Consider the following 16,233-nt stretch of genomic DNA (forward strand, 5'->3'; position numbering starts at 1 on the left):
ATGCAGTATGCAGTATGTAGTATGCAGTATGTAGTATGCAGTATGCAGTATGTAGTATGCAGTATGCAGTATGTAGTATGCGGTTTCGAACACAGCCTATGACAGCTGTATGGGTTTTACCCTTCAGCCCGGTCTGGGTTCAGGTTCTCCCACAGTGGAAACAGACTCTAAGACAGCTGGACGGGTTTTGTACCTGTTGTTGAGTTTGTCCTGCTGAGTCTTGATGTCCTTCTCGCTCGGGTGGCCGTTGTGAATCAGCTGCCGGGCGATCTGGTTGACCACAGCGACGCGAGACGCCTGGTTGTTCATCTCTGGCTCCAGACTCTCGAACCTGCAGAGAGAACAGAGTTCAGTCCCAGCTCCCAGGGATGCGTGGAGGCCTACAGAAACCCCCGGGGTCCCACCTGTGCTGGACCACCTCCAGGTCCTCCAGCTTCTCGGGGATCTCCATGCTGTTCAGCCACTGCTCCTTCTCGTCGATCCAAACCTCGCAGGCGTCGGCCTCGCTGAACATCTTGTACAGCGCCAGCGCGTCCTGCAGCGCCTGCTTCCTCAGCTTCGTCAGCTCCGCCACCTCCTTGTAGCGCTCCTCGATGCCGGCCAGCCGCCCGCGCACGTCGTCCGACTCCGCCGCCTCCTCGGGGAGGGTGGCGGCCTGCTCGTGGAGCGAGTCGATGACCGGCCTGTAGCTCGCCACCTCGGCGGCGGCGTCTTTATGTTTCCTGACCAGCGCCTGGGTGGAGAACTCGTCGTGGCCCGTCTCTCCGCTGGAGACGATGCGCAGCGCGTCCAGGGTCCAGGCGTCCACGTCGTCGGCGTCGGCCTGGAACTGGTGCAAGGCCAGAGCTTCCTCCAGCCTCTGCTTCCTCGTGGCGGCGAGCTTCTCCAGCGCCGCCCACTGAGCCCGCAGGTCAGCGATCCGCTCCTGGATCTTGGCGGAGGCGAAGTGGCCGGCCCGCACCATGGCCTGCCCCTCGGCGATGGTGTGCTGCAGGTGGCCGGCGCGCCCGCTCATCTCGTCCTCCAGGGCGCGCTGCTGGCTGAGGAGGCGCACCGCCCCCGTCAGGTCCTTCCCGTGCTCCAGCGACGACAGGATCTGCTCCTTCTCGCGGATCCAGCCCTCCTCCTCCGCCATCTCCCAGAAGAACTTCCAGAGTCTGCGAGACTCCTCCAGGCGGGCGCGGCGCTCCGCGGCCAGCTGGGTCAGCTCCTGGTAGCAGAACTCCAGGTGGGCCACCCGGTCCTGGATGACCTGAGGGTCGCAGGGCTTGTAGCCTGAACAGGAAGAAGATGCCTCTTTATTTATATTTATATTTATATATTACATATTTAGAAATTAAAAAAATGAATTAAATTTTTTTTTAATTACATTTAAAAAAAATTTAAAATTACATTTAAATTTTTTTTAAATAAAATAAAAAAAATAAAAAAATAAATAAAATAATTTTTTTAAATTTTAAAAATAAAATTTAAAAATTTTGAAAATAAAATTTAAAATCTAATTAAAAAAACTAAAAAATTAAATTAAAACACGATAACAAAAAAATAAATAATACAATAATAGATAAGAGATAATAAATCGTGGCCTTTTTTCTGGCCAGTTTTCTTTGGATGGACACGGCACCCCCAGCCCAATGCCCCCGCTGAAGCTGCTCACCGCCGTCAGTGACCGAGTGCTTGGTGGCGTTGGTGGTGACGGCCTTCACCCGGTCGGCCTGGATGGCGATGTCGGTCTCCACCAGGGCGTGTTTCTGCAGCAGGTCCTCCACGCCCAGCAGATGTTTCCCGTAATCCTGAGACAGCAGCAACATCTGGAGAGACAAACAACAGTTAGAGCTGCAGTGATGGTGCTGATGCTTCCGACCTTTTGTGCGCTCGCCGGTGCACCTTCATCTCGTCCATCCAGTCCATGATGTAGAGCATCTCCTGGAAGACCCTCTGCAGGCCCAGGTTCTTCTCCAGCCTCTGTCTGCGGGCCTTCAGCAGCTCCAGCAGGTACTCCCACAGCCGGATCACGTTGTCCTTCCTGGCCGCGATGCGCTTGATGTCGTGGTAGTGCTCCGCCTCCAGCTCCCTGGCCACGGCGACCACGGCCTGGACGCGCTCCTCGTACGCGGTGATGTCCGTCTCAATCGCCTCGTGCTTCTTGGTGGCCGCCTCGACGGCCTGAAGGTCGAAACCAAAGTTGTCCTGGAAACAGAAAGGAGGCGGGTAAGACGGGTAAGACGGGTTAGTGACGCAGAGTCACCGCTGAACCTTGGCCTCCTCACCTGAGACACCAGCCTCTGGTTTTCGCTGAGCCAGGTCTCCCTCATGGCCGCCTTGCGGTCGAAGCGTCGGGCCAGCTGTTCCAGCTTCTCCTGGCGAATCAGCTCCGTCCTCAGAGCCAGCTCCCGCTCATGCTCCGCCTTCTCCAGGCGCTCCCAGGCCTGTGAAAACTGATGTTAAGTCCAATCCGCCATCCCAGGAAAGCAGAAAGAGCTAGCCTAGCAAGCCAGACCCCTATAGCAAAAAAGCTGTGCAGGGGTCTGGTGAAGCTGGATAGCAGTGTGGGCGGGATAAACGGTTGTCTGTCAAGTTGCCTCTGCCCTCAACGCCACGCAATAGGATGGCACAACGACCAATCAGAGAGATGAAGAAGGATTACGTAGTCAGCGCGACCCATGTGGAGACCCATGCGTCGTCCCACCAACGGAGCAAGCTGGTAAATTAAACTTTTACCGTACCCAGTGGGCAAAACTCCGAAAACTTCCTTTTTTTTCAAGAAAAACTTAAGTGCAGTTATCTGTTCGTCTCGCAAAGAAAAATGTATATTTAAATCTTCTAGAGTCGCTGCCAAAGCCAAATGGAAAGCCTGTTGGCTGGGCGCAGCCACTGTTTACCTCTCTCTGGAACTACACACTGAAACATCGCACCTCTGTCGTCACCAGGTAGCCCCGCCTCCGACCCCGCTCCTCACCATTTGATTGGTCTGATTAAGTTTCGATTTTCAGCCTCGCAAAACGACCACAACTGACTAGACTAGCCCCGGAGCAAATTCACTTTGTGGTCGCTCGGGGCGTCTAGATTTCTAGGCTAAGAAAGAGCAGCTCTGACCTTGTTGATGTCTGAGATGAGTTTTCCCTCACGGGGCATGTAGACCTTCTGGTTGTTCGCTCGCATCTTACTCTGGATGGTGAAGAGCAGAACCTCCAGGTTCCCCTTCTCTGTGAACCTGAGGAAGCCGAACAGATGGGATCAGATGTGCCAACAGCCGGGGTTGCTTGTTTATAACAATGAGAGGATGAGGCAGAGGCTCTGACTTGGGGGGCTTCTCCACGGTGCGGTAGGTGTTGAAGGCCTGCAGCTGCTGCTGGACTCCCATCAGAGAGTTGGCGAACTTCCTGTTGTTGAGGATGATGATGGTCTGTTCGATCCACTCCAGCAGGTCCGAGGCCAGCGACTCGTACTTGTCGACCATCTTCTGCGTCTCGATGGCGTTATCCAACACCTGGAAGACAGCACAGAGACCAACAGTGGACCAGAACCCGGTCAATGTAAACCCACCGGAGGCAACATTTCTATGACCCGAGATCTGCACTGGAAAAAATCTAAGTCTTAAAAGGAACCAGGTGAGTAAAACAGAACCAGATCCAGAAGATGTGACCGACCTTTCCAATTCGTTTGCCCTCCACCTTCAGCGCCTTCATCTTGGAGAAATAGTGGTAATACGTCACCACGTAGGTGATGACTGACTTCTCGTCTGGGTGGTCCACACTGATGTCTGCAGCACAAACACAGGAACATCAGGCCAGAGAAGGGCGGAGCCTCCCGGAATCACCATCAGAAGTCAGGACGTTATAAAAGAGAAAGAACAGAACTGAGACAAATCATGAAATCTGGTTTTAAAGAAGAGACGTCAGCGTAGAGTCAGAGAAAGTCCAGAGCGAAACCCGTGACTGTGTGGACGTATACTGGTCAAACTGGTCAGTACCCTCTGGGTCCAGCAGCTTGGTGAGGCCCAGGTGTTGCTCTGCCAGGTTGAAAGCATTCTGCAGGTTGTGGTGAGCGTTGGACTTCTTCAGTTTGTCAAAGTCAATCAGATCAGGCCTGAAAGCAACAAACAAGAAGCTGTTTTCACAAAGCAACACACCTGGAGACGTAACACACCTGAGGAGGGCGACCGAGACCTTTCGAGTTTCAAGTCTTTTATTGTCAGATGCACAGAACAACAGAGTGGGACAGGACACCGTACAGCAGCTACCATAACAAGACAAAACATGCCGTAACATGACACAAGTACTCTAACAATATCAATAAATAGGCAATATGGATACTACAAAATATACATTTTATGCAAATTACTAGAGCTATACTGAACATATAATACACATAATAGCCTATGCTAATCTAAGACCTATCCTAACCTAGAAACATAAGATAAAAATACAATACTGTGGAATATTGCATGCTGTAGTGACCTTACCTGTGTTTGTGGATCAGGGCATTGAAGGCCATGCCGTCTCTCCAGCTGGTGCTGAAGTTACGGATGTTGACGTTGGGATACCTGAGGAAGAGGAAAGGAGGCAGAGGTCAGTCCGAGTCATCATCGTCATCGTCCTTATCGGCAGCAGGGATGAAGAGTCTCACCCGGCCGTCTTCATCTGACACCACAGCAGCAGAGCGTCTTTGGCTGAGCGTTTCTCTTTGTTGTCCTCGGTCTCCACACTGATGTCCTGAATCTGAGACACCAGAGACACGGAGTTACACCTCCACCTGTCCGACAGCATGTACAGTATTTATGTGTGTGTGGATGATTCTAAGAAAGAGTCAAATATGCGGGAAAAGTTTCTTTAATGTGTTTATGATGTGTTTTCCTCACCAGGTTGGTTCTGTAACAGATGTGATGTGAGCCTGAAATGACTGAACATGCAGCTACGCTCTAACGGTTTGGGTCGAGGAGTGAAAGGCGGATCAGAACTCGTGATCGGATCAGAACTCGTGATCGGATCAGAACTCGTGATCGGATCAGAACTCGTGATCGGATCAGCAGACGAGCGTTTAACGACTTTCTGCGTCCTGTTAAAACGCTGAACTTCAGACACAGGTCACGGGACTCTTTCTTTGTGTTAATGTTTCCTGAACTCGGCGTTTGGAGCTGTTTGGACCTGAACCGGAGCAGAGAGCTGGTTCTGCTGGTTCTGCTGGTTCTGCTGGTTCAGCAGCTGGTTCTGCTGGTTCTGCTGGTTCTGCTGGTTGTTCAGCAGCTGGTTCTGGTGGTTCTGCTGGTTCTGCTGGTTGTTCAGCAGCTGGTTCTGCTGGTTCTGCTGGTTCTGCAGCTGATCTGAGGAACCAGAACAGCTGAATGTTTGTGACAGATCGCCCTGACAGGTCGGAGCTCAGAGAAGGAAAAACCCTGGAGGTCAAAGTCCGATCCCAAACCTCGTGATGTCAACGGACTGGGTTTCCATGCCGACCTAATTAAACACAAGGCAGTCTGGACTTTGACCTGTGCAGGTTAGTAACTGACGCCGAGGAGGTCAGCCAGTCAGACGCCAGACTGAGCTCAGTGTTAAAGAAGGGGGCGTGGCTCTTTTTATCCAGGTGGGAAAGGCTCAGATCACTGATCAGATGTGTACTGGTCATGTGATTTACCTGGAAACGCAGGATGATGGTCCAGATGAGGCCCAGCGTCAGTCTGTGGTTCCCGTCCACGATGTCGTGGCATCCCATGTTCTCCAGGTGAACCCGCTGCTCCTTCAGGAACTGCAGAGCTTTGTCTACGTTCTCCAGGCAGTGGATACGCATCCGGCCTTTGGTGGGCTTGGGCTGTAGGCACAGAACAGACCAGAGTCAGGAGGAGCCTCGGCTCATCCCCACCAGATGTCCCGCGGGGGTTAGGCATTGAAAACCCGCCCCTCCCTTTAGCTCCGCCCTCTGTTTAGCCCCTTTCGGTGGAGGTGGTCATCGGCCCATCCCAATGGCCCCAAAAGCTCCTGCGGTGGGCTGGATGACCACCACGGCCTGAAGAAAAGGAGCACCATATCCCAGGGAAACACAGATTTAAGGAGTCATCAAAGAAATCTGAGCTGGCTGGGAGATACCACATTTCAAAAGCGAAAATGATACTTAGATCAATTGATTGTGTTGTTCAGAATTTGTAGTTCATTTATATGTTTTAAATAATAGAATAATCAATACAAATTGACACAGAGTAATTCCATAAATCCATTAAAAAAAGAGCCGAGGTGTGTCAGCTGCCATACCCAAACTATGGAAGAGACTCCTGAATCTACAGTTAAAATCAAATCCTTACAACTCATTAAAGAGCAGGTTCGGTGCAGTTTGGGGCCTAAAACCAGGCTGGGATCATGATTTATTAAAAATGTTGAGTGAAAACTCTAAAACTATCCATAAAAAGGGAAAATTAGGGCAGCAGCAAAGAGGATTATGAGAAAACAGACTGTGATCTCAGCCTTTAACGCAGGATAGGAAGTTAACTTGAAGTGTCCTTGGGTTTCAGAGGGGGGGGGCTGGACCACAGCCAGCTCAATTAATCTCATCCAGACGTCTGAATCCAACGCACCCCCGCTGACCTCGGACCGGAGGAAAACAGGAAGTGGGACACACCTGGTTAAACTCTCACACAGCAGCTGTGACGTGCTCGAGCAAAACGCCCAAAACGCCCGAGTCAGCAGTTTAACTGAAGCCGCGACGAGTCGACCGTTCATGAACCAACAATATAACGAGTTTCATGTTGTATAAACCAGGCTCACAGACTACATTACCCAGCAGCCACCGCTTCAGATGGACGGCCGTTAGCTCGCTGCTAACTGCTAACTGTAGCTTTATGACCTCACCAAAGGGTCCACCAAAAAAAATTTTTATTTTAATTTTTTTTTTTTTGTTGTTAAAATTTTAAGTTAAAATTAGAGAAACTTCCCTTCAAAGTTGCATAATGGAGCATTCAGGAATGTAAAAACAGAGAAATAAATGCAGGATATGACAGAAAATTCATAATAAATAATACGAAAATTAAAAAAAAAGAAAAATTATCTTGGAGAGAATTAATAGATCAACATGGTTTAAAGGAAAATAATACAAATAAAAATACAGAAATAATAATAAACAGAGAGAGAAATTAAATATATTCCATTCAAAACAATGAGTAGAGTTAAAAATAAAGTGTTTCTTACCAGTTTCTCTCCGGAGAGGACCTCCAGCAGCTTGATGAGCATGCGCCCGTCTCTCAGGTCCATGTAGAGGTCCGTGATCCTGCAGGAGACCCTGGACAGGTGGGAGTTGACCCATTTGGTGAAGGTCTTCTTCTGCACCGCCTCACGCTCATCTGAACACACAAACACGTTCAGGCTGTCAGAACCAAACATGAAGCGCAATGACTGAGAACATCCCGTCTCAGAGTGACAAACTAACGGACTCTCTGACTCCGCCCACTCACCCACCGATCAATGATCGGCTATTGATCGGAGTCCTGCATCCTTTCAGGGTCAGAAACAAACCGGTTTGGTTCATGTGAGGCCTTTTATCCTCCTACTTTATTCATTTATAAAATTCTGTTTATCAAACAGAAATGTTAGCTTTAAGCTAGCTCACATCGTCCCTTGTCCAATGTTATTCAGATAAAACCAAAAGATCTTCAGTAGTTACAGCTCTGAGCTTCTTTCGGTAGATTTCTCTGTTGTTCTTAAAGCGGCTGAAAGAATTCCATCATTTCATCGTTTAAGGTGGAGCTGATCATCCTCCAGGTTCAGCTGTGATTTACCGACAGGTTACTGAACCAGGAGGTCAAAGGTCAGAGAGACTCAGAAACAGGGGCTGTGTTCCAAACCGCATACTTCTCCTACTACTCATACTAACTTTCTGAGTTAGTATGCGAGTTTGAGTAAGCGAGAAGTTCCCGGATGCATACTAGATTCTCCTAAATGTTGGGTATGCATCATGAGGTTACTACTCATACTCAAACTACCCAAGATGCAACGTAACGTGACGTCGCCGATCGTCATTTCCTGTCAAAACGGCAGTTTCAAGCTAGCTACAACGAGGGTAGGTTCACTTCCTGTTTTCAAAACAAAAGCACCAATTGTATGGTAATGGCTTTCCCTGTGATACAAGGTAACGGGTATTTTATTTTGTGAAAATAACAGGAAGTGCGTTGCTCACTGACCGATGTGAGACCGGCTCAGTGAGGAGGTGCGTTTGTACAGCAGCTGTATGAAACTGCAGTGAAACAGCACAGGGAGCACGTAAACTCCCCAAACTGGTGGGCAGGGATGGGCAGAACTTCAGGGAAAGAGGGAGAGTTCTGTAAGAATGTGAGGAAGAAGCTACGGGACAGATAGGTGAAGGCACAGAAGAGGGCAGAGACTCTGTTGATGCCGGGGGCTTCAGACCTTCACCTCTTTTAACTGAATTAAAAAATTAAAGTGATCTGAATACTGCAGCAGCATCATTGATGACAGTATTCCTGGTCTTCATTGTTTTCTTCTCCACTTTCGTGGTTGTAGAGTAGCGCTAACCTTCACGTAGCAGCGCCACCTCTGTGACGGAGAAAATTGCAACTACTGGCGCGACGACTTGCGCCACTATACATGGCACGAACTCGTGACGTCATCAACACCGCTCGCGCTAGCAGACGCGGCAACCATGCTAGAGCCTTTAAGCAGCTGCCCCATGTACAGAGGCTACAGTCCTCACTGCAGCCGGCCCATGTACAGAGGCTACAGTCCTCACTGCAGCCGGCCCATGTACAGAGGCTACAGTCCTCACTGCAGCCGCCCCATGTACAGAGGCTACAGTCCTCACTGCAGCCGGCCCATGTACAGAGGCTACAGTCCTCACTGCAGCCGGCCCATGTACAGAGGCTACAGTCCTCACTGCAGCCGCCCATGTACAGAGGCTACAGTCCTCACTGCAGCCGGCCCATGTACAGAGGCTACAGTCCTCACTGCAGCCGGCCCATGTACAGAGGCTACAGTCCTCACTGCAGCCGCCCATGTACAGAGGCTACAGTCCTCGCTGATGTACAGAGGCTACAGTCCTCACTGCAGCCGCCCATGTACAGAGGCTACAGTCCTCACTGCAGCCGGCCCATGTACAGAGGCTACAGTCCTCACTGCAGCCGGCCCATGTACAGAGGCTACAGTCCTCACTGCAGCCGCCCCATGTACAGAGGCTACAGTCCTCGCTGATGTACAGAGGCTACAGTCCTCACTGCAGCCGGCCCATGTACAGAGGCTACAGTCCTCACTGCAGCCGCCCCATGTACAGAGGCTACAGTCCTCGCTGATGTACAGAGGCTACAGTCCTCGCTGATGTACAGAGGCTACAGTCCTCGCTGATGTACAGAGGCTACAGTCCTCACTGCAGCTGGCCCCGGTTCCAGTCCCGCACCGAGCGGCCCTTTGCTGCATGTCTCCCCCTCTCTCTGCCCCCTGCTTCCTGTCTCTCTCCACCTGTCCTATCATTACAGGCATAAAAAGCCCAAAAAAGTATAAAAAATAAAATAAAAAAATCACCCAAAACAAAGTAAAGTTTGAGGGGATGGACGCTGAGCCGCCTCAGAAAACAGTTTAAAATCCTCTAACCGCAGGAAATGAAGCTTCTCCAGAATACTTCAGTGTTTCCGGAGGTTTGAACATTCGTTGATTTAAAGGCTGGTTTTATTTCCCAAGTATGTTTACACTGTGACATGTGGGACAGGATATCCATAGAGCCTCCAATGTGGCTAAAATTAGCCAGAAAAACTCTAACAATTTCAGTCTTTTCTGTTTATCTTTGGAGAAAAACAGACTTTCGTTGTTCTACATGCAGATTTATTGTCTCTGCGATCCAAACCGCCCACAGCGTCACTTAATTTAATATAAACCCGGTGATGAAGCGTGTTTATGGCCGGTTTATAGAGTTTGGGTGTGTCAGTTTAACCTTTAACTACCAGCAGGTCAGAGGGTCTGATCCTGATCCATGTAAAACTCCTTCTTCCTGTTCCTGGGAGCATATATCAGAGCGTCTGAGGTGTAAAACTCCTTCTTCCTGTTCCTGGGAGCATATATCAGAGCGTCTGAGGTGTAAAACTCCTTCTTCCTGTTCCTGGGAGCATATATCAGGGCGTCTGAGGTTTAAAACTCCTTCTTCCTGTTCCTGGGAGCATATATCAGGGCGTCTGAGGTGTGAAACTCCTTCTTCCTGTTCCTGGGAGCATATATCAGGGGGTCTGAGGTGTAAAACTCCTTCTTCCTGTTCCTGGGAGCATATATCAGGGGGTCTGAGGTGTAAAACTCCTTCTTCCTGTTCCTGGGAGCATATATCAGGGCGTCTGAGGTGTAAAACTCCTTCTTCCTGTTCCTGGGAGCATATATCAGGGCGTCTGAGGTGTATAAACTCCTTCTTCCTGTTCCTGGGAGCATATATCAGGGCGTCTGAGGTGTAAAACTCCTTCTTCCTGTTCCTGGGAGCATATATCAGGGCGTCTGAGGTGTAAAACTCCTTCTTCCCGTTCCTGGGAGCATATATCAGGGCGTCTGAGGTGTAAAACTCCTTCTTCCTGTTCCTGGGAGCATATATCAGGGCGTCTGAGGTGTAAAACTCCTTCTTCCTGTTCCTGGGAGCATATATCAGGGCCTCTGAGGTGTTAAACTCCTTCTTCCTGTTCCTGGGAGCATATATCAGGGCGTCTGAAGTGCTAAGCACTACTCCTACTAACTTTAACTTTTTTTAAGTTCCCGGATGCATACTAGATTCTCTGAAATGTTGGGTATGCATCATGAGGTTACTACTCATACTCAAACTACCCAAGATGCAACGTAACGTGACGTCGCCGATCGTCATTTCCTGTCAAAACGGCAGTTTCAAGCTAGCTACAATGAGGGTAGGTTCACTTCCTGTTTTCAAAACAAAAGCACCAATTGTATGGTAATGGCTTTCCCTATGATAAAAGGCAACGGGTATTTTATTTTGTGAAAATAACAGGAAGTGCGTTAGCTCACTGCGGCTAGCTTTAGTAGCGCCGAATTCGTGGGAACAAAATTGTAAACAGCCGGTATTTTGTCAGGTTTTCAACACGTTGGGGATCTAAACGACTACTTTCTCACCTGAAAATGTTTCAAATGTTGCTAAAGTTTACAGAGTTTAGAGCTTAAGAGAAATCAGCTTCAGGCCGGCTGATTTCAGCTCGGGCAGGAGCCAAATGCATTGTGGGTAAACGCTCTGGATACGGATGATCGATGAGGATATGTAGTATGTAGTATGCAGTATGTAATATGCAGTATGCAGTATGGAAGTATGCAGTATGTAGTATGCAGTATGCAGTATGGAAGTATGCAGTATGCAGTATGTAGTATGCAGTATGGAAGTATGTAGTATGTAGTATGCACTATGCACTATGCAGTATGCAGTATGTAGTAGGCAGTAGGCAGTATGCAGTATGCAGTATGTAGTATGCAGTATGCAGTATGGAAGTATGTAGTATGCAGTATGCAGTATGCAGTATGCAGTATGCAGTATGGAAGTATGTAGTATGCAGTATGCAGTGTGTAGTATGCAGTATGCAGTGTGTAGTATGCAGTATGCAGTATGTAGTATGTAGTATGCAGTATGCAGTATGCAGTATGGAAGTATGTAGTATGCAGTAGGCAGTATGCAGTAGGCAGTATGCAGTAGGCAGTATGCAGTATGCAGTATGTAGTAGGCAGTATGCAGTATGCAGTAGAAAGTATGCAGTATGCAGTATGCAGTATGGAAGTATGTAGTATGCAGTATGCAGTATGTAGTATGCAGTATGCAGTATGGAAGTATGTAGTATGCAGTATGCAGTATGCAGTGTGTAGTATGCAGTATGCAGTATGCAGTGTGTAGTATGTAGTATGCAGCATGTAGTATGTAGTATGTAGCGTGTAGTATGCAGTATGCAGTATGTAGTATGTAGCGTGTAGCATGCAGTATGCAGTATGTAGCATGTAGCGTGTAGCATGCAGTATATAGCATGTAGTATGTAGTATTCAGTATGCAGTATGCAGTGTGTAGTATGCGGTATGCAGTGTGTAGTACGTAGTATGTAGTATGCAGTATGCAGTGTGTAGTACGTAGTACGTAGTATGTAGTATGTAGTATGCAGTGTGTCAGTATGTAGTATGTAGCATGTAGTATGTAGTATTCAGTATGCGGTATGCAGTGTGTAGTACGCAGTATGTAGTATGCGGTATGCAGTGTGTAGTACGCAGTATGTAGTATGCGGTATGCAGTGTGCAGTATGTAGTATGTAGCATGTAGTATGTAGTACGCAGTGTGTAGTATGCAGTATGCAGTGTGTAGTACGTAGTATGTAGTATGTAGTATGTAGTATGCAGTGTGCAGTACGTAGTATGTAGCATGTAGTATGTAGTACGTAGTATGTAGTATGTAGTATGCAGTGTGTAGTACGCAGTATGTAGTATGCAGTATGCAGTGTGTAGTACGCAGTATGTAGTATGCAGTATGCAGTGTGTAGTACGTAGTACGTAGTATGTAGTATGTAGTATGCAGTGTGTCAGTATGTAGTATGTAGCATGTAGTATGTAGTATTCAGTATGCGGTATGCAGTGTGTAGTACGCAGTATGTAGTATGCGGTATGCAGTGTGTAGTACGCAGTATGTAGTATGCGGTATGCAGTGTGTAGTACGTAGTACGTAGTATGTAGTATGTAGTATGCAGTGTGCAGTATGTAGTATGTAGCATGTAGTGTGTAGTACGCAGTGTGTAGTATGCAGCATGCAGTGTGTAGTACGCAGTATTTAGTATGCAGCATGCAGTGTGTAGTACGCAGTATGTAGTATGCAGCATGCAGTGTGTAGTACGCAGTATGTAGTATGCAGTATGCAGTGTGTAGTACGCAGTACGTAGTATGCAGTATGCAGTGTGTAGTACGTAGTACGTAGTATGTAGTATGCAGTATGCAGTGTGTAGTACGTAGTACGTAGTATGTAGTATGTAGTATGCAGTGTGTCAGTATGTAGTATGTAGCATGTAGTATGTAGTACGCAGTGTGTAGTATGCAGCATGCAGTGTGTAGTACGCAGTATTTAGTATGCAGTATGCAGTGTGTAGTACGCAGTATGTAGTATGCAGTATGCAGCGTGTAGTACGCAGTATGTAGTATGCAGTATGCAGCGTGTAGTACGTAGTATGTAGTATGCAGTATGCAGCGTGTAGTACATAGTACGTAGTATGTAGTATGTAGTATGCAGTGTGCAGTACGTAGTACGTAGTATGCAGTATGCAGTGTGCAGTACGTAGTACGTAGTATGCAGTGCGTAGTACGTAGTACGTAGTACGCAGTATGTAGTACGTAGTACGTAGTATGCAGTATGCAGTGTGTAGTACGCAGTGTGTAGTATGTAGTACGTAGTGTGTAGTACGCAGTGTGTAGTATGTAGTACGTAGTGTGCAGTACGCAGTGTGTAGTATGTAGTACGTAGTGTGCAGTACGCAGTGTGTAGTATGTAGTACGCAGTGTGTAGTACGCAGTATGTAGTATGCAGTACGCAGTGTGTAGTATGCAGTATGTAGTATGCAGTACGCAGTGTGCAGTGTGCAGTGTGTAGTACGTAGTACGCAGTATGCAGTGTGTAGTTTGTAGTATGTAGTATGTAGTGTGTAGTATGTAGTACGTAGTACGCAGTATGCAGTGTGTAGTGTGTAGTACGTAGTACGCAGTATGCAGTGTGTAGTATGTAGTACGCAGTATGCAGTGTGTAGTACGTAGTACGCAGTATGCAGTGTGTAGTACGTAGTACGCAGTATGCAGTGTGTAGTACGTAGTATGCAGTGTGTAGTATGCAGTGTGTAGCATGTAGTACGTAGTACGTAGTATGCAGTATGAAGTATGCAGTATGCAGTGTGTAGTACGTAGTACGTAGTATGCAGTATGCAGTGTGTAGTACGTAGTATGCAGTGTGTAGTATGCAGTGTGTAGCATGTAGTACGTAGTATGCAGTATGTAGTATGCAGTGTGTAGCATGTAGTATGTAGCATGTAGTATGTAGTGTGTAGCATGTAGTATGCAGCACGTAGCATGTAGTATGCAGTATGTAGCGTGTAGTATGCAGCATGTAGTATGCAGCGTGTAGTATGTAGTATGTAGTATGCAGCGTGTAGTATGCAGTATGTAGTATGTAGCATGTAGTATGTAGTATGCAGCATGTAGTATGCAGTATGCAGCATGCAGCATGTAGTATGCAGTATGTAGTATGTAGTATGCAGTATGTAGTATGTAGTATGCAGCATGTAGTATGCAGTATGCAGCATGCAGCATGTAGTATGCAGTATGCAGTATGTAGCATGTAGTATGCAGTATGCAGTATGTAGCATGTAGTATGCAGTATGCAGCATGTAGTATGTAGTATGCAGTATGCAGTATGTAGTATGTAGTATGCAGTATGTAGTATGCAGCATGCAGCATGCAGTATGCAGCATGCAGTATGCAGTATGTAGCATGTAGTATGCAGTATGTAGTATGCGGTATGCAGTGTGTAGTACGCAGTATGTAGTATGCGGTATGCAGTGTGTAGTACGTAGTACGTAGTATGTAGTATGTAGTATGCAGTGTGCAGTATGTAGTATGTAGCATGTAGTATGTAGTACGCAGTGTGTAGTATGCAGCATGCAGTGTGTAGTACGCAGTATTTAGTATGCAGCATGCAGTGTGTAGTACGCAGTATGTAGTATGCAGCATGCAGTGTGTAGTACGCAGTATGTAGTATGCAGTATGCAGTGTGTAGTACGCAGTACGTAGTATGCAGTATGCAGTATGCAGTGTGTAGTACGTAGTACGTAGTATGTAGTATGTAGTATGCAGTGTGTCAGTATGTAGTATGTAGCATGTAGTATGTAGTACGCAGTGTGTAGTATGCAGCATGCAGTGTGTAGTACGTAGTACGTAGTATGTAGTATGCAGTATGCAGTGTGTAGTACGTAGTACGTAGTATGTAGTATGTAGTATGCAGTGTGTCAGTATGTAGTATGTAGCATGTAGTATGTAGTACGCAGTGTGTAGTATGCAGCATGCAGTGTGTAGTACGCAGTATTTAGTATGCAGTATGCAGTGTGTAGTACGCAGTATGTAGTATGCAGTATGCAGCGTGTAGTACGCAGTATGTAGTATGCAGTATGCAGCGTGTAGTACGTAGTATGTAGTATGCAGTATGCAGCGTGTAGTACATAGTACGTAGTATGTAGTATGTAGTATGCAGTGTGCAGTACGTAGTACGTAGTATGCAGTATGCAGTGTGCAGTACGTAGTACGTAGTATGCAGTGCGTAGTACGTAGTACGTAGTACGCAGTATGTAGTACGTAGTACGTAGTATGCAGTATGCAGTGTGTAGTACGCAGTGTGTAGTATGTAGTACGTAGTGTGTAGTACGCAGTGTGTAGTATGTAGTACGTAGTGTGCAGTACGCAGTGTGTAGTATGTAGTACGTAGTGTGCAGTACGCAGTGTGTAGTATGTAGTACGCAGTGTGTAGTACGCAGTATGTAGTATGCAGTACGCAGTGTGTAGTATGCAGTATGTAGTATGCAGTACGCAGTGTGCAGTGTGCAGTGTGTAGTACGTAGTACGCAGTATGCAGTGTGTAGTTTGTAGTATGTAGTATGTAGTGTGTAGTATGTAGTACGTAGTACGCAGTATGCAGTGTGTAGTGTGTAGTACGTAGTACGCAGTATGCAGTGTGTAGTATGTAGTACGCAGTATGCAGTGTGTAGTACGTAGTACGCAGTATGCAGTGTGTAGTACGTAGTACGTAGTACGCAGTATGCAGTGTGTAGTACGTAGTATGCAGTGTGTAGTATGCAGTGTGTAGCATGTAGTACGTAGTACGTAGTATGCAGTATGAAGTATGCAGTATGCAGTGTGTAGTACGTAGTACGTAGTATGCAGTATGCAGTGTGTAGTACGTAGTATGCAGTGTGTAGTATGCAGTGTGTAGCATGTAGTACGTAGTATGCAGTATGTAGTATGCAGTGTGTAGCATGTAGTATGTAGCATGTAGTATGTAGTGTGTAGCATGTAGTATGCAGCACGTAGCATGTAGTATGCAGTATGTAGCGTGTAGTATGCAGCATGTAGTATGCAGCGTGTAGTATGTAGTATGTAGTATGCAGCGTGTAGTATGCAGTATGTAGTATGTAGCATGTAGTATGTAGTATGCAGCATGTAGTATGCAGTATGCAGCATGCAGCATGTAGTATGCAGTATGTAGTAT

At 47.2% G+C, this 16,233-nt stretch overlaps 1 protein-coding gene across 3 annotated transcripts in view; it reads right to left on the minus strand.

The window, feature by feature from the left end:
• LOC142378173 (spectrin beta chain, non-erythrocytic 1) overlaps positions 1–16,233 on the minus strand; it is a 95,151-nt gene that overhangs the window by 46,179 nt on the left and 32,739 nt on the right. For all 3 annotated transcript variants that reach the window (XM_075462411.1, XM_075462410.1, XM_075462412.1), the window contains 13 exons: positions 7,176–7,327; positions 5,635–5,808; positions 4,630–4,721; positions 4,466–4,546; positions 3,974–4,089; positions 3,651–3,763; positions 3,303–3,490; positions 3,097–3,214; positions 2,271–2,429; positions 1,888–2,190; positions 1,658–1,811; positions 405–1,275; positions 194–331 (listed from right to left, as the gene is read on the minus strand). In XM_075462411.1, coding sequence (XP_075318526.1) covers positions 194–331; positions 405–1,275; positions 1,658–1,811; positions 1,888–2,190; positions 2,271–2,429; positions 3,097–3,214; positions 3,303–3,490; positions 3,651–3,763; positions 3,974–4,089; positions 4,466–4,546; positions 4,630–4,721; positions 5,635–5,808; positions 7,176–7,327 — 2,659 coding nt within the window. The remainder of the gene's footprint in view (positions 1–193; positions 332–404; positions 1,276–1,657; positions 1,812–1,887; positions 2,191–2,270; positions 2,430–3,096; positions 3,215–3,302; positions 3,491–3,650; positions 3,764–3,973; positions 4,090–4,465; positions 4,547–4,629; positions 4,722–5,634; positions 5,809–7,175; positions 7,328–16,233) is intronic.

The sequence above is a fragment of the Odontesthes bonariensis genome, chromosome 4, assembly GCF_027942865.1.
Source record: "Odontesthes bonariensis isolate fOdoBon6 chromosome 4, fOdoBon6.hap1, whole genome shotgun sequence".
Lineage (NCBI taxonomy): Eukaryota > Metazoa > Chordata > Actinopteri > Atheriniformes > Atherinopsidae > Odontesthes > Odontesthes bonariensis.